Raw genomic sequence first — 18,285 nt, 5'->3', positions numbered from 1 at the left:
AATAATAATAATAATAATAATAATAATAATAATAATAATAAGTAAATCACTGCGGGGTCCACAATTCCTGCACTCTCTGCTACCACTTTAATAAATCACCCAGCAGTGAAATCTTAAAGAATTATGGCTTTTAAAAAAAATTACTTTATTTGCACATCAAATCACAAGAATGCAACGTGTCTGCCATATGATTGCATTCACGAGGGTTGCTGTGGTATCACATTTTTATAAAATAATAATTCTGTTTTAAGGGAAACGATTGTGAGTGTCAGAGCTGTTTGTCCTCGAGATCAATTGAATAAACATTTGTCTTTCAGCGCGGTGCCCTCGTCGTGTTCTCGCTCAGGCGGACCCATTTTTTTTGCATGTATGCATACGTGGGGGAGGCACACACACACACACACACACACACACACACACACACACACACACACACACACACACACACACACACACACACACACACACACACCTGATACTTGGCTCAGTGCAGCACGAAGTGGATTCATCTGGACTGTTAGAAAGCGGGAGACGAGTCCTGTTGGCACAAATACAACTCTGAAGTAGTAAAAGATAATTCAATCGTTATTGAGATATTGGATAAGATATTGGATTGCAAAGTAGAAGTTGGGATGAGTTCTGTAGAACAAGCCTACACATTTTGGTGACAGAAAAATCTCACATGACCAGATTTTGTCTTTCTCTCTGCTTTGTGAGAAAACGGCCAAAATGTATAAAAAGGAAGCTGCACGTCATGTCAAATTTGAATGTGGCTGAATCGGCATCTCCGCCACATCTCTGTCTTCCAAATGCTCCTCGTAGAAGTAGAATTGTAGATAATAAGCATGTCGGGGAATTTTCAGGAATGTTCTCTAGAATATTCTACATATTCCTCTGATTGTGAAAGCAGTGATGTAAAGTTACCATGCGACTGTTGCCATGTATTTTTAAAGGCTATTATTATTATTATAAATGTATTATATGATAAGTGTTTCTCTGCCAAACTCACTGTTCTTTCTCTTGTCGGTTTCTCTACAGTTGGGATGTGATACTTGTGGTTCCTCCTGAAAATCCCCGACCATCCTGCCTCTTAACCCCCTAGACCCCGTGTCAGATTCCCAGGCTTAACTTTGAACCCTTTACCCTTATTTCCACATCTTGCATTTGCAAAATCAATGCTTTTAAGAACTAGTCTACAAACTCTATGAGTACATCAAAGAGGTCACAGATTATTGATTGACAACGTTTCCGTCCTGCTTGGATCATCGTCAGGTCAACGATCTCGACACTCGGAACCCTTTGATACCCTTAAAACCCCTCTCCGCCATCATGGCCTTGGATCAGTGGCCCTTCCTCCCGACTCCCCCCAACTTCTCCATCCCCGAGCCCCTCCTGTATGACAGCTACCTGCAGGGCAACGAGTCCGACCTGGACCTCAACATCTCCAAGGCCGGGGATCACCACCAGGACAAGACCAGCTCCGTGGTCATCACCTTCATCTACTTCATGGTGTGCGGCATCGGGCTGTGCGGCAACGCGCTGGTCATATACGTCATCCTGCGCTACGCCAAGATGAAGACGGTGACCAACATCTACATCCTGAACCTGGCGGTGGCCGACGTTCTGTGCATGATGAGCCTGCCGTTCATCGCCCTGCAGCTGGCTCTGGTTCACTGGCCCTTCGGAGAGGTGCTGTGCAGGGTGATCATGACTGTTGGTAGGTGCAGAGCAGTCCACTGGGCAGAGACACACATGTGGTATCTATCTTCAGTGTGGTGACGTATTTCTGAGTGAAGCAGAATAGACAGACGGACATCAGGTTGGGAGGAATTAGATTTGAACGCTGAAAAGATTGGCTCACAATCTTCTCCTTGCAAATTGATTGATTGATGGAAGTCACAATGTTAATGGTTTAAATTGGTGGGTACTACTTGATGGTAGTCATATTTTGTTTTCCAGGAAGGAAGAAACAAATATTGGATTTTGATATAAAAAAATAGATTTTTTTATATTAGTGATTATTATTATGACCAGGGATGTGATCTAAAATAGTTAAGAAGGCATTTCAGCTTGGCTTTAAGAAGGGAAATGATCCTGAAATCATCGTTTGCTAAACCGAGACCATATATGGAGGCCGAGACGAGACTAGCTCCGTGACAGTTCCACTAAATGACGATTCCTATTAATTTCCATTGCCATGCATATCCACATATATGGAAGTATGTATCTATAAGTGTCTTTATCACCCTTTATACACCTCCTGTGTCAATCAAAAGAACAAGAATGAGCAATCACTGAGCCTGTTAGATGATACATGTCCTCATTTTACACTTCTCTCTCCCCCTCTTTGCCCTTTCAGACTCCCTCAATCAGTTCACCAGCATCTTCTGTCTGATGGTGATGAGCATCGACCGGTACTTGGCAGTCGTCCACCCTATTAAGTCTACGAGATGGCGGAAGCCCCGAGTGGCCAAGCTCATTAACCTGACAGTATGGGGTGTGTCCCTGTTAGTCATCCTGCCCACTATGATCTTCAGTGGCCTTAACAAGGTGCCGGTGTGTGGTATCATGTGGCCGGAGCCCCAGGGCGTCTATTACACAGCCTTCATAATCTACACCTTCTTCATCGGATTCTTCCTCCCGCTGGCTGTCATATGTATGTGCTACCTGCTCATTATAGTGAAGGTGAGATCCGGACATTACCATGAGATAACATGATATTTATACTGGCTACAGGACTGTTAAGGTTATCCAACCTAACGAGGGAAAGTCTGTGTTTTTTATGGTAATGTCAAAACACAGCAGTTTGTAGGAAATTGTCCCTAATAGTGACTAAGCTAACTAAAAGCATGGCTACCATCTGGTGAGTTCATATTTTCAAGATTTCCTCCTTTTGCAAATTTAATGAATGCCTGTTTGGTTTCCCTCCCGGGCCTGGGTTAAGAGCTATGATCCTAGCTAGCACTTAATGGTTGCATACAACATTCAAGCTCTGGCACTTTAAGCTTTTAAAGTAATATGTCAACATTTTTGTTACAAGACACACATTTACTTTCTTGAAGAGTTCGATGAGAATACCAATGATCTAACATGGTTTAAATTTGAAGCTAAAGCCACTGACGGTCCGTTCCTTTGCCAGGTGAAGTCGTCCGGCATGCGGGTGGGCTCCACCAAGCGGAAGCGCTCCGAGCGCAAGGTGACGCGCATGGTGTCCATCGTGGTGGCGGTGTTCGTCCTCTGTTGGCTGCCGTTCTACATATTCAACGTCACCTCCGTCACCAGCTCCATCAACCCCACCTCGGCCATGAAGAGCACCTTCGACTTCGTGGTGGTGCTCGGCTACGCCAACAGCTGCGCCAACCCCATCCTGTACGCCTTCCTGTCGGACAACTTCAAGAAGAGCTTTCAGAACGTCCTGTGCCTGAAAAAGGTGGCGGGCCTGGACGACATGGAGCGCAGCGACAGCCGGGCGGACAGGAGCCGGATGGTTACCGACGCAGTGATCATCAACGCTAACCTGGAGACTCACAATGCTGCCTTGCTCAATGGCGAGCTGCAGACCAGCATCTGAGGGGGTCGGCATTCACGTCTACGGAGGATAGGGACTCTGCTTGGAGCCTCTGGACTGATTAGCTGCCAGGACACCGCTAGTGACCCCTTTCCAAAGATGCGGGGGTCATCAGGAGGATGATGTAATAGCTGCTGCTCATGGACATCGGTGCATGAACAAAGTCGAAGTGAAGAATAAACAGTTAACTGAGGCGTTCAGAGGTTGGGCAAAGTACACGGCTCAAAACTTCTGATATTTGTGCCGAATGAGGCAACTTGAGCCGGTTTACCCCCGAGGCTGAAGTCATTTTTTTTCAGCAGTGCATTCAAGTGACGATAAAATCAAACATAAATAACAGTGCTGTTCACGCTTGCCAGCTCCGGGTTTCTATTGAGTTGTCAGAAGTCACGCAGAATGGAGGCAAAATCGAAACAAGAAAGAATGGACTGCTATGGAGCTGCTGGAGAAATCCTTTGGGCTAGTTGACTGGGAGATCTGAGGAAATCTCCTCGATGGAGTTTGAGAGCTATGAAGGGTCGGCATCGATTTCTCCGAATGTGGAAATACTGCTGAAGAAATCACTGCAGTGGTAAACAGCCGGACGCGGTTGTTCTGTATACAAAATCAGATCCCCACAAGCCAAAAAGGTGAAAAGCATCATGTCATGTCATGTGTTATTCATACCAGCTAAAGCCTGGTCTGACATCATCACCTTGGCAATGAAATGGAAATGCCTTCCAACTCCACAAGTGAAGGATGCTCTTTTCCTCTCTTAGAAAAACTCATGAATTGAACATCCTGGATTATTGATCGAAGCGGAAGGATGGGAAAAAACATCTCGGCGGCGGCGGCTCTGACCCGGCTCACTTTGAAATACTTGTACTTTGTATATAGCCTAGAAAACGGTTTCTGACATGAGCAACTCCAAAAGAAACGCATTCCCCGGTGTAAGAATATTGTGTTGCATCAAGACTTGTTTTGACAGTATATTTGTGAAACCCATCATGTGTACTTTACACGTCACTGTACCCTGGTCTTAAAAATAATTGCTCCCTGTGGCGGCGGTGCCGTTAAAAGGAGCCTGCTTCTACTTGTAAAGTGCTGTGTTTTGACAATGTAAGATCTCATGTTGAAATGTGGTCATGCCACTGCAAAACAAAAAACAAAAAAAGCCTGATTTTCACAGAAGGAAGAAAAAAAAAGTGTCATCTTGTCAGAGAAATGTTGCCACAAGCCTTCTAAGGGCATTTTTTTGGAAGTCGTTGGGCAGTCACTGCTCAGAAAGTTCAGATTGTATTTAACTTAAGTTGTAACTTAACTTATATGTATCAATAGATCAAACATAAAGTTAATTTATTTTTTACAGCTTTTTAAAAGAACAGCAGTCAGTAGGTTGAGCTCCAAAAACAATGGATCCTTACGCAAGATGCAACTGGGGCAGCCTGTAAATGCCCACATCTTTCAAACTCCACACCTTTAGTAGTTTTACCCATTACATATATATTGTACAAACTCAATATTCAGATTTCCACACAGGCTAGCCTCACCAAGGCCACTAAATGTTAAATATGAATTGTTTGCTCACAAAATTATATCCCAAATACCACAAAAAAGCTTACTATCAACCAGTTAAAGGACCTTTTACAACCGGCGTCATCAAAAATATGCAAGAGAAGTATGGTTTTGGCCCCCAGCCATCCATTTTTATAAATCAGCTACCTGGTAAACTAGCTAGTAAGGTCTGAATCCATTTACTTACATCTTAAAACAGGAGCCGGATGAGCTACAACAAAAAGACCATGCTACGATAACCTGAATCCGGAAACCTTATCACTCCATTAATGCTGACTGAATGAGCCATTTATCTATATCCGTTGAAGCTATACAAGATATTTGTCAAACAACTGCAAAGCCTCTATGGTAATAAGGCTGTCCGCCATATGCTGCGGTGTCATATTCACTTTGTCACAGTATAGGCCGATCCGTCAAGTTAGAAGCCTTCAAAAGAGACCAAAAATGCTGAGATTAATTTACCCATGGGATTCTCTCCGTGCCGTCACTGTTAGTTAGGTATTTCTATCGGGGGGGTTTCCCATTCAAGTCACAAGTCAAAATAGGAACATGCTCACATTTGCAGGCATGCGGTTAAAAGGTACAACTCATCTAGTGTATGTAAAGACAAAAACACGATCACAATGTAACTCCTCGCATCCTTTTCTGAGTAATGCAGAAGGTGATGCCGATGACCATATCTGCATCGAGAGGTCAAACTGACCCAGTGGACTGTGCATGTGTGTAATAATGTGACACATGAAGACCAAAGGTTCTATGAGTGGAACCCACAACCAATCATGTTTGGATTGCCAGATGTATAAAACCTGTGAATGACCCTGAAACATGCTTTCTCTTTCTGTATATCTCTATTTGTCATAAAAGCCTTCAAGCCTGAAGTCCAAGAGATACTCTCTCTCATCATCCATTCATTACTTAATTCATTGCTCTGTCCTATATGTTCCCTTTTCGTGTGCTGGTGAAGAATTATGTGAGGACCACTAAAACTCAAAGGAGCTGAAATGAACTGAACCACAGTGAATGAAACTGCACTGCCATACCATTGCCGCTGGCTATTTGGACATACTTAATGTACTGAATGGACTATTCTGATGTTTAGTATATGTTGATATGACAGTTTGTGCCAAAACCAGTGTAAATGTAGCAGGAAAAGAACTGCTGAGGCGATGAGACAGTGCCAGCAGTCGCTGCGTCTTTTGTAATTTTGTGAAATCAAGACCTAATTATCGCTCTGAAATTAGGACATATTCTGAAAAAAAGTCATTTGGGCACAATTCATCGACAAATGTGAAAAGTGCATTTGTATGGATGGTCTGTCTGGTTAATGCCACTGTATAGTGTACATATGAGGGGAAGAGGCGGAGGAACGGGGAAACCTCTGCCTTCTTGCGCTTGGTTTCTTTTTCAGAAACACAAGTTCATTTGCGAAGGGCTAGAACGTGCACTCCTGAGGATGCACCGTTCAATATTGTATATGTATTTGTGGCTTGTTCTTGCATGGAGAGGGTTGCATATCCCACCTTCTGTGTCGCCTCACGTACAACACCAGTGTTACACACTTACTGGATGGATACACTCTCAGAGAAACAGTTACAGAAATGGACTTCATGGACTTTTGATCAGCGGCAAATATGAGTGATTCTTTAAAGAAAATTATACCTGGCTTTTCAACATTATAATCTTGACTAAGTCTATTTTTTTTGCCACGCTGGTCATAACTTACATGCTTGTTTCTGACGGTGTACTATCATGGGTATGTACTTTTCTGTGCAGAGAATTTTATCTTTGTGCCTTGGAACTTAAAAGAGTGGTGCAGGAAATTAGTCAGCAATCTTTTTTTGCACTTTGCAGTTCCCTCTTTCTCAAATTTAAATAGATTTGTTAATGAGGTTTTGGGTTAGATGCCTGAATTAAGGTCTGTGGTCAACACCAGGCGGCAACCTCCGGTTCTGAAAAGTGAAGCCAAAGTGGAGGTGCCTTAAACTTGCATTCTCCCTACCGTCCATCAGGGGGCGACTCCTCCGGTTGCAAAAAGAAGTCTGATTGTATAGAAGTCTATGAGAAAATGAGCCTACTTCTCTCTTGATGTATTATCTCAGTAAACATGAGTTTATGGTCTCAATCTCTCGTTTCTTCAATCCAGCATGATGTTCATTTAGTACATTATGGTTTATTTCGAGATAGTAAAATAGAAAATAGATGATAAAGCAGGTTATGCTTTAGGCTGTGGCTACCTTGTTATTGATAGGTTGCTACCACAGCGTCACTACCACATCATCCCGGAGCCTCGCTATCATTGCTACTTGCTACAAATGCAATTAGCAGTAATGTTGACGTTGAATTATGAAGCTAACCTTGTTAGCAGCTTCACACCAGAAGCCAGATGGAGTCAGAAGCAGTAAGGTTGCTGTTCGGGGTCCTACGGCCAAAATGTGGAACAAGACTAGGACCACTGAAAAGGGTGGTTGCTAACAAGTGGCTAATATTGGCTTTTTACCTCTGCAGATTGCATTCAAGCTTCAAAAATCCTAAAAGTGGTGTTCATTTGTGACAACTCTCTTGCTGAACAAAAAACATATTATTTCATGCAATATTCCAAAATCCAATGCTTTGGCTTTTTGCCTGTGCAATGCTAGCTTCCAGGGTTAGTGGCCGACAGAAATATGTCACCTCTGCACCACTCTATATAAATCATGTGATGACAGACAATGTACAGCAACACAACCTTGTAACCCGTTTCTCCCAAAAGCCAAACAACCAAAGGCCTTTGTACTGTACAGACATGTCAGCAACCAAAACAGGACGTTTTCAGTATCTCCCCCAGCTTACATAGCTTATGTTTGTGTGATATAATGTCAGAAGCAGATGTTTATTTGTGACTCTTTACTGTTGCATAGAATATAATGTGATCATTGATTGTAATGGACAGGCCAGTGTCCTTGTCTCTGCGATTAAAATGCAGGCCAGTTCCTGCTCCCATGGTCAAACCTGTTTATTCCTTATTGGATGTGCATGTTTGTGTGTGTGTGTGTGTGTGTGTGTGTGTGTGTGTGATGTGCAACTTGAAGGGCTTTTCCACTATATATTTCCCCCAAGGAATACAACCCCTTTGGAGGAACTCCAAGTATTTCCTTTATCCCGACAGAATACACTATGTTGTATACAAACGGTACCCGGTGGGATTCAGTGGATTCCAGCATTTCTCAAGAGGGCAGTGAACTCAACAAACAGTTAAATCTCATCACTCACTCGACAACAACAGAGCTTAAGGTTGGGCGCAGAGGGGAGGCCAAAGTAACCCAGAAAGTTCGAAAGGTGGGGGTTGAGAGAATATATGTGCTGATAGTGAGGCAAGACTTGATATAAGAAGTGGGCATAGTCATTTTCAACCAAATTGAACCCCTTTTTTCAGCTCTGATGGTACACCCCTTTGGACCAGACTAAACTATGTTGATGGCTTGCCATGACATTTTATACAGACACGTATGGCTTCCACAGGATTCATTGAGATTAATTGATTTGTTGGCGATGGAAGCTGGTTGCATAAACGTCTCCAGATCAGCAATTCAGCAGACGCAATTCATAAAACGCAAAGTGAAGCATTTAAGTACTTTCAGATTTGGACCTGAATCAATCTATAAAATAGACTTAATAACCATGTATTTTGGTTTTCTGCCAAAAAAGGGTAGTTTGGGGTCTTAATGACTCTTTTAACATCAGGTCTAACTAAATAGTTTTGTTGCTGAAGTAAACCTATGTGTTTTTTGAATATCTACCTGCGTACCGAACCCTGTGTTCTTCTAGTAAAGACATTTTCTCTGCGTGTCGTGTCTGCAATAGAGTCCTGCGTCTGCTGGTACCGGTCGGATTGTGAGCCCACTTGTGACAACACCTCATATCGCCACTCATTCTCTCTCGCCCCCATATGACTCATGACTATGAACGCGGTGCCAATCTGCACTGCCGAGGATTCAGTTCCACCGTGAAAACGAGTAATGGACTCTGTGATAAATCGTCGTGCTTGGGGTGTTTTATTGTGGCGGTGACGGTAGGTGAGAGGATCGGCAAGAGGAGTAAATCCAACATGAATTTTCTCAACCACTTCTAGCCAGATAAATAGAGTTTTTTTTTTAGTCAAGTTTGAATGTCAAGTCAGTGAATGAAGCCCTCATTCCCTCAGTGCAGTCAACAGTAGATTTATTATAAGAGGTCAGCGCTGTGCCGAAGCTTCGGTATACGATCAAGCCTCTGTACGTACGACCTTTTCAACAACCAGACAGAAAGATTACTCGTCAAGCCACTCCCGAAAAAATCTTTTGAAAGGTTCAGTTGCATAACATCGACTCAAAGTACAACAAAGTCGAGGCAAGTAGGCCAAATCAGAATGAGTGTACAGCACAAGATATTTGACATGAACCCTTTATTTGGAAAGGTCTTCAGATCCCCAGAACACGTCCTACGTCCTTTAAAAACAAGGCTCAGTTCTCAAGGGATATTCCTCATGTAGCATTTCACGGAAAATTAAATCTGTTAAATCTCACGTTTTACTCCTAATTATTTCAGCAGTGTGGGCACATTATGTTAATTCTCCTCATTACACCTACAATATTGCAAAGTAGTTGTGGATATGATTAGCAAATGGTTATCTAGCAACCCTTTCAGCAGACAGTGTAGATGGTGAAAGAAAAGTGGACCTGCATTTCTAAATCTGCGATTTTCTAGTCTTTTTGATCACTCAAGGCGCTTTACACTATTCAGTCTACATTCACACACATTCATACGCTGATGGCAGACGATCTAACTCATTCACATGCCGCTAAATCACTCCCTAGATCCGAGTAGAAACACAGAATCATGTGATCACTTTAATACACAAGTCACTTAGGAGAAAGACTTGATGTGGTTTTCAAATCGTAAATCAGATTTAGTTCCAACAATGAGTTTGATCCGGTGAAATCGCTGCAGGGAACATATTGAATACTAGGGATGCAGTGACACGTTGCCATGGAGATAGTAATGTGCTGATTTAGTTCAACCTCACTATCTTTGAGAACAGAATCTCTGCTCCATAGACAGATAAACATGTGATAAAGGAACAAATAGATGCCTTTTGACCAGCAGGTTACACACAATAGCAGTATGACAACATGGTCTGTTTGATCTTCGACAGATAGAACCTCTTGTGGGTGGGAACATTGTTCAGTGGTGTGGTAGAAATTTCAGTGGAGCGCTGCACGGCATGGAAGCCTTTATCAAACATGTCCAGACACATGTCTCATAGTAACGCTCCGGTCATCTTGGCCAAATCCTTCAGCTACAACACGCATACGATTCACACTTCATCTGTACCCAGGCAGGCTGCTCTCACTCAGCTTGACCACCTCCGGTTCTGAAGAGTGAAGCCGATGCCGAAAGTACCCTAAACTGTCATTCTCTCTGCTGGCCACCAGGGGGCGACTCCTCTCTGGTTGTATAGAAGTCTATGAGAAAATGGTCCTACTTCTCTCTGCTGGCCACCAGGGGGCGACTCCTCTCTGGTTGTATAGAAGTCTATGAGAAAATGGTCCTACTTCTCTCTGCTGGCCACCAGGGGGCGACTCCTCTCTGGTTGTATAGAAGTCTATGAGAAAATGGTCCTACTTCTCTCTTGATGTATTATCTCAGTAAACATTGTAAACATGAGTTTATGGTCTCAATCTCTAGTTTCAAGTCTTCTTCAATCCAGCATGATGTTCATTTAGTACATTATGGTCCATTTAGAGTCCACCAGACCAGAAAGCAGGGGTGCTTTAGGGGGCTTACTTGCTGATCGACAGGTTGCTTACCTGTAAAAATCCAAGATGGCCAAGGCCAAAATGCCAAATGTGAGGCTTCAAAACAGTATTCAACAAACCAATGGCTTTGTCGACTTCTTATACAGTCCGTCTATCATAAAGTCAGAGTGATTTATACAATATTAAGAGCATTAAAAAGTGATAATTGATACACAGAGAGTAGGCCGGACAAAATTGTTGATCCTGATCAGATTGTCTTTTCATATATTGCTGTCTGTCGCCATCTACTGGTGTAATCCTGGTATTGTTGGAGGGAATGTGCTGTTCTTGATAAGACTTTCCAGCTTCCAGTCAGATTATTGCTCAGGTTATAAAATGATGCCAGAAAAATATAATTCAACCCAAAAATATCTGTGTGAGCCAAATTCACTGATTTAATCTTTTTTTTGTGTACCTTTTTTTTTCTCTTACTCATATGATCTGGCTTCCCTTTTTCCTTTTCTGAATTTGACTACCCATCTGCAGCGAGGCTATTCTGGGTATACAGGTTTCTGTAGGTGGTTGTTTGGTTCGAGGTGAGATCCAGGAACCAGAACAGCCGTCCTTCCTCTTTGGGTTTTTTTTGATGAGCAGTAAAGTAGAAATTCAAATAGGTTTGTTGTGACATGACTTTTTATGTGTGTCTCTAGTTTTTGGGGTTTTATTGGCACAAACTTTTTGCCGGCTGCTATGCACAGCACTCTTTGGGCTCGTTATTATGAAGACACAGTTGTGCATTCATTTTAAGGATCCACTGGTAACTGCTTGATGGAAAACATGAGAAAAATAAATGATAATACACAAACTAATTGGTTTTATACATAACCTTAATTCTCTTGTATATCTTTGTGTCTAATATTGGATTCACAACCTGATTTTGTTTTATGTGTTTTTCATATCCCATTAGATTTTATCATTAAAGATCCATTCGAGCTAATCTCCATTGTTTCAGCACAGATTTGAGTAAATGTAAACTGTGACAAGGCGCTTGGTTTTACAATGACTCAGCGGGAGTCATACTTGTATCTGTGCTTCCTCAAACAACTTCTTGGTTTTCCTCTTGATTAGTTGTCTGACTCAAAGTTGCATTCTAGTTATTTACATACGGTTACGTGTGAAGTCTTGCAAAGAAGGACCTTCGACTGATCTAGTTTAAGTCCAGTCAGGGGGTCAGGCTGTGGGGTCAAACAAACACAGGACTTTCACCCAGGAGACCGCGGTTAGAGTCCCGGGTGAAACCAAAGTTCAACATTTAACTTCAGTTATGGAACAAACATTTTAAGCCAAATCACAAAGTAGTTTTATTGAATGCTCGTTTTTTTTTTAATATATTTTGAAACATAAGCAAGAATGCTGTTGCGTTGAACAGGAACATATTTTTTAGGAAACCGTGTTGAATGCAGAGATATATATTGGGGGTTGTATTTATTGTTTGGTGACTCACATGTACCAAACTTGCAGCTTAACTGGAACTATTTTATCATCATGATAGTGTATTTATGTGTTCTTTTTTGGTGCATTGTCTATCAATAATGTCAATAACCGATTCTCCTGCGGTTCTGCAGCTGCTACATTGTTTGAAATGGCACAAAGCAGAAACACATTTGTAGTATTTAAAACAAAACTAACACCTTTAACGACTCGTCAGCCCAGAATATCCGGTTTCTTCTAACAGCTGTGCAGCAAAGAGACCTAAATACCTTTTTTTTTTAAAATTAAAATCTCCTGATTTGTTGTGGTCTCCCATGATCCTCTCTGTTATTGAACTTTTAAAGTTCTGTTCTCATTTCCTCCCTTTACTTTGCACACTTTAGTTGTACGTTTGTGTTTTATGTGTTTGTTTAAACACCACCCGGCGTGATTCAGGAAATTCAAATAAAGCCGTGTATGAACATTTGTACCTGTAATTGGACCAAAATTAAAATCTCTGGTTATCTTTAACATCTTTAGTACTTTGTGCTCTCGTCTTAGAAACAATTCAGTGTATTGACTCTCAGTCACATGGCCAGAAAGAGGCTTCATGTGAGAACGGAATCAGAGATGAAACACTGAAATCTGGTCTTGTGCCCAAAGCGAGAGTAAAACTGCCCACGGTTTCACACTGATGCCGAGAGAAGCAGTTTTTTTTTGTCACATCTCAATAAAAAGACAGTTTGACAGTTTGACACTGTGAACGTTAACAATGATAGAAATTCAAATGACACCAACATGTGAAACAGAATATTTCAACTCATCACAACAGGAAAAGCACACGTGTGCCACAGTAAACCCTCGCCTTTCATCAATTACCCCCCATGCTAAGACCAGACAAAGGCATGTGAAAATTAAAAGGAAAATTACATCATCATAATGACAAAGGAACACGTTTTCATCCGGAAGTGAAGGGTTAATGCCGTGATTTGATGGTAACCAAGACTCTACACAGCAACACACGATACCTCGCATGAAGCCTGGTGGAGTCCCCTTCTTCTGAAGGTAGACGGTGGCAATAATAGTGCTGAATAATAGCAACATTCAAGAGGTGCAGTCAAAGAACAGTCTGAAAACTGCTGCTAAACTCACAAAGACTGCAGAATAGCTGTATTTTTTGTAGTTCTTTAGGCTCATTTGTAGTTTTAAAAAAATCACAGTGTATTCTCTGATGTCAAAGAGCCTAATTACTGAATATCTGCCGTGATACAATGTGATATGTTCGGGTGGGGGTCCTCCCCACACACAGGGGGGGAAGTCCCACATCAGGCTGTGACTTATACCCAAATGAGCTCCCATACTGAAAGACAGGCCTGTCTCACTCTCATCTTCATACCAAGCTGTCTCCCGCCGCTTCATCGTCTCGTCAGGTGAGTGAAGCTCGTTTTTTAGCCCACGCTGGGTCACATCAGCCAACCGAATGATGCACTTTCACTATTTGTGATCACTAGTTGTGGTCCAGGTAGGGAATCGAACCCTCGACTTCATAGCCAGCGTTGTCGCATTTACTAACTCGTAGCTATGATGAGACACTTATGAGTGCTTAAGTTTGCAGCTCAACAAATGTCTTTATTTAGCTGTGAATGCACACAGACATAACACGTGAGAACAAATATGAGAAGTTTTCTCAATAAACAGATAAATACTAAAATGTATGTGTGTCAATACATTGTGAGAAAGAGTGAGTGCTGGCTATGAGGACGAGATAAATACACTGTGTGCTCCAGCTGAGGGCGGAGGACGTTTAAATCCGTCACAGTCCGCCGACTCGCTGCTCAGCGGAGCGAAGAGGACTTGTGTTTGAGAACAACATGGTGAGCGTTGATGTGTTGCTGCGACGACGAGGCTGCTGTGTTGCCGATAGGAAAAGAAAAGACCTTATCAAAGCTCATTCAGCACACACACAATAATACAGACCTTCACCGGTGCAGAGTGAGTCCTGTTTTAACCAATAATTAGCATATTATCTGAGAAAAATATGTGATAATTCCGAAGCAGCCTCTTGTGGGATGAAACAAAAGGTGCAGCATGGCAGCAACTTCCGGGTTCGGAAAAGTGCCTTAAACGGTCATTCTCTGTACTGGCCATCAGGGGGGCGACTCTTCTAGTTGCAAAAAGAAGTCCGATTGCATGGAAGTCGATGAGAAAATGACCCGACTTGATTTATTACCTCAGTAAACATGAGTTTATGGTCTTAATCGCTAGTTTCAAGGCTTCTTCAATCCAGCACGATGTTCATTTAGTACATTATATGGAAGGGTGTTGCTACCTTGTCATTGACAGGTCGCTACCCATCATTTCTACCAACACCAAATGCAGATGGAACCCAAGATCCTCGTCTGCTCGAGATTACTAAAAATAAAATGGAATTGAATTGCAACACTGCCAACGCAATAAGCTTTTAACAATTAACCTCCTCTGATATCAGACATTTGAAAAAGCCAAAGTGCAGCACTTGAGGCTTCAAAAATAGTCTGGGATTTGGGATGATTTCCATCACATCTCAACTGTGCAAACTTCAGCAAAGTAACCCTCCACCATCAAAATGACAGTACCAAAAAAAACCCTGCCTTTTCACCACAGGCATCTAAACTCTTTACTCTCGTCACCAGCGTGACCAACCATGATCTATCAGTCTGCAACAACCAAAGAAAAGGACTTTCACGACTAATACACAAAGCAAAGTGCTACATATGTATAAAATGGATGGTCTTTCCCATATTTATAGTGACTCACGTCACCTGTAGCTTCATCCTTCTACACATCCGTGTTAATCTTTGTGTTCTACAGCCTGAGGATCAACCGGGCCGATGGGTGGAGGCTGCCGTGATGGTCAGTACTGGGATGGCTTGGTCCAAAGCTGTATCGGCTGTCAAAGCGAATGCAAGAAACCGCACGTCAATGACCAATGCATCGGGTACTGTGGTGAGTACACACTCAGATAGGAACAGCAAGACCTATACATGCAACCAGTTGCAAGGATCTTTATTACCAGTTGGACCAGAGGCAACATTTGAAGGAGAGAAATTCTGAGTTCCCATATAATTACGGGTGTAACCTTTTCTGGAGGGAGTACTTCCTGCATTTGGTTCAGTAGGTGATTAGCAATCGGTATCACCGGAATTCCTCAGAGAACATTACATATAAATGGGACAGAATGTAAGTAAATCATTGTTTCTCTGCTGTGTTAGAATCTGCTGCATGTAAAGCACTGCCTGGCCATCACTATGACCTGCTGCTGAAGATGTGTGTGAGGTGCGCCGACGTCTGCGGCAGACATACATCAGAATGTGATGAGCACTGCCTGAGTGAGTACATTTAGTGACTATCGCTGTAAAAATACGCTGTGGAACTCTAGTCAAATTGCAAGTATGAATACCATGATTGCAATACCATTGCTAATACAACTCGTGTCTAGATGGTCACACAGAATGTACTAAATCTCTTGGTAGACTCAGCCTAACCATTGAAGGCCAATGTGGAACCTCAATGATTTGGTTTGCGTATGCAATGGATGCTTACAACTGCTTGTTGGTTGTATTGGGGGAGAATGCGGGTAATTTGGTGCCCTGCAGGAATTTGGGTTCAGGACACAAATCAGGAGACCCAATATTACCGGTTCTTCTGTTGCATTGCCTTTCTTCCCTTATTTTCTGTCATCCCAATACAATATCCCAAAAACTACCCTTTTATCTTGAAGGGGTTACAGAGGTACCCTTCCCGTCCTTCCCCCCGTCTGCAAGACCTCGTGCCAACACCAAACGGCTCCTGTTTCAAATTACCTCGCAAGCGGCGGATTCCAGAGGACTGTCGGTGCCGGCGGCCCTGGAAGACTCCACTATCCTGCTCTATTCACTGCTAGCCCTGTGCATGGTGCTGCTGTTTTCTAGCCTGTCTCTGGCCTTGGCAGTCTTACTGAGAGGACCAAGGGCCAAAACCTTCAAGTCAGGACCCAAGGCGGTTACCCACCATCAGGAGAGCGTGGCCAAGTTGGGCCAGGAGGTTGACCAAGCGGGCAAGAGCTCAAAAGGTCAGTGAAGTTCTCTCTGAACCTACCAGCTATTTGTGTGACGATCAATAAGCCTCTTTAGGGGCAATATTTCTAGGAAAGTCTAGCCAGCAGATATCAACATCAATATGGTTTGACGACATATGAATGCAGAATTTGCTCATAGAGATTAGTCAACCAGTACCTTCTCTCTAATCTGCTCCAATGTGAGCCCACTATCCTTCCTATGTCTTCCTACAGATTTCGTAACGCAGCCAAACCACCTCAATGACCGGGAGCCGTCATACGACTCCAGCCCTACCGAGACCTGCGTCTGCATCCACTGCTTCCCCGATCTGAAGGCACACGGCCAGGCCAACGACAGGCCACCGAGAGCACCTCTCTCATTCTACCAGCAGCCCGCGCTCCACCGGGACCAGATCCAAAAGAAAGGGCCTCTCTGGAATGACGGGAACCAGCACGCCTACCGACTGGAGGCGCAGGAGGAGGCTGCGGTGGGATGAGGCTGGATCTGCTGTCTCATGGAGACGACTGGAAATGTGTCCCCCAGGTCATAAGTCAAGTGGAATGGATTTTGAAATCACCCTGTGGTTGTTTTCACGAGGCAGTAAAAGCATACTTAAAAAGTAAATAATGAGTTGAGTTATTAAGATCATGTTCTGACCTTAATTGTGTCCACGGGTGTCTGAGGCCTTGAAACACCAATTAGACAGGAAAGAACTGACTAAGCTTGACCCCTGACACACATGTATGTCTGGTCAAGCAGTTGAAATCTCTCACACTGATTCAACAAAGCCAAACAGCCGTGAGAAGGACAGACGAGTTACTGGAGCATTCATCAAGTTCATTGTGCAGGAATCAGTGATGGATGTGTATTTTTTATTCCTCATACCACCACTAGGGGTCATCAACATCAGAAACCTTCCAAGTTGTACTGATTTCCTCTGTTGGGTTTCAAGTAATGGATGATTCAGAATGTCCTTGTACCCGTTTTGGCCACAATAAAGAAAATAAATAATAAAACGTTGATATAAGAAACTGAAGAGAAGCTTTTTAATCGTGTTCAAATCTGTAAATGTAGCCATTCAATACAATATTTTTAACATACATATGCATAAACTGAGCTGACTTTTATTTCCTCGAAATTTGGGACGACAAAACGGAGGCGGAGGTAAAATATGACATCATCAAGTAGAATAAATAATGAGTCAGAAAAGTGTTTAGAGATATAGATTTTCTTTATTTGAGTGTCTTTCCATCACTGTGTCCAGTTCTGCAGCAGGAATGACCGACCGGCTCGAGAACCCCCCCAAACGAGACCGGATCCAGCAACATGAGGTTTCACCATGTCATCTCTCTGCCATACAAACTGTACATATATGCTTCTTTTTTCTTGTGTTTCACATCATCAACATTTATGTCATGGACTGCGATACCCAGCTCAGACAGCATGCTGAATGCAAAGTACTGATTCAGTACACGGACCTACATACGCACACGCACGACACACGTGTGCAGGAACACACACACACACACACACACAATAACACATGTTATACACACAAACCTACACAGAACACACACACACACACACACACACACACACACACACACACACACACACATACACACACACCGAATTAGAGCAAAACTTGGCGGAGGGTTAACACTGCAGGGTCGAGCTCCCGTTATACGAACTTCTTTTTGTTTCATTTCTCTTTTTTTTTATACCTGAAATCACGACAACGCATCTTCAACGTGGAGAACGTGGAGAACGTGCCTCCGCGACTCCAACAAATTAAACAGAAGAGGAATAATTAAAGGAAACCAACGTTATCAGAACTACGAAAAATAAAAAAGGAACCCATGAT

General features: G+C 42.8%; 2 protein-coding genes across 5 annotated transcripts in view; both read left to right on the top strand.

Annotated features, from left to right (window-relative positions):
• sstr2a (somatostatin receptor 2a) overlaps window positions 1-4,403 on the top strand; it is a 5,660-nt gene extending 1,257 nt beyond the window's left edge. Inside the window, exons 2-4 of one of the 2 annotated variants that reach the window (XM_084040433.1) lie at window positions 1,039-1,717; window positions 2,360-2,685; window positions 3,140-4,403. In XM_084040433.1, the coding sequence (XP_083896559.1) occupies window positions 1,330-1,717; window positions 2,360-2,685; window positions 3,140-3,571 (1,146 nt within the window). In that variant the 5' untranslated portion in view covers window positions 1,039-1,329 and the 3' untranslated portion in view covers window positions 3,572-4,403. Of the gene's footprint in view, window positions 1-822; window positions 1,718-2,359; window positions 2,686-3,139 lie in introns of those variants that run through there. The other variant, XM_084040432.1, reaches the window with a different exon arrangement.
• Window positions 1-17,436, top strand: part of tnfrsf13b (TNF receptor superfamily member 13B) — a 19,065-nt gene extending 1,629 nt beyond the window's left edge. Inside the window, exons 1-5 of one of the 3 annotated variants that reach the window (XM_084040439.1) lie at window positions 13,741-13,775; window positions 15,196-15,330; window positions 15,597-15,713; window positions 16,106-16,435; window positions 16,655-17,436. In XM_084040439.1, the coding sequence (XP_083896565.1) occupies window positions 15,216-15,330; window positions 15,597-15,713; window positions 16,106-16,435; window positions 16,655-16,917 (825 nt within the window). In that variant the 5' untranslated portion in view covers window positions 13,741-13,775; window positions 15,196-15,215 and the 3' untranslated portion in view covers window positions 16,918-17,436. Of the gene's footprint in view, window positions 1-13,740; window positions 13,776-14,224; window positions 14,338-15,195; window positions 15,331-15,596; window positions 15,714-16,105; window positions 16,436-16,654 lie in introns of those variants that run through there. The other 2 variants (XM_084040438.1, XM_084040440.1) reach the window with 2 other exon arrangements.
• Window positions 17,437-18,285: the final 849 nt, after the last annotated feature.

The sequence above is a fragment of the Eutrigla gurnardus genome, assembly GCF_963514095.1.
Source record: "Eutrigla gurnardus genome assembly, chromosome: 22".
Taxonomy (NCBI): domain Eukaryota; kingdom Metazoa; phylum Chordata; class Actinopteri; order Perciformes; family Triglidae; genus Eutrigla; species Eutrigla gurnardus.
This window is presented reverse-complemented; position numbering and strand designations above follow the sequence as displayed.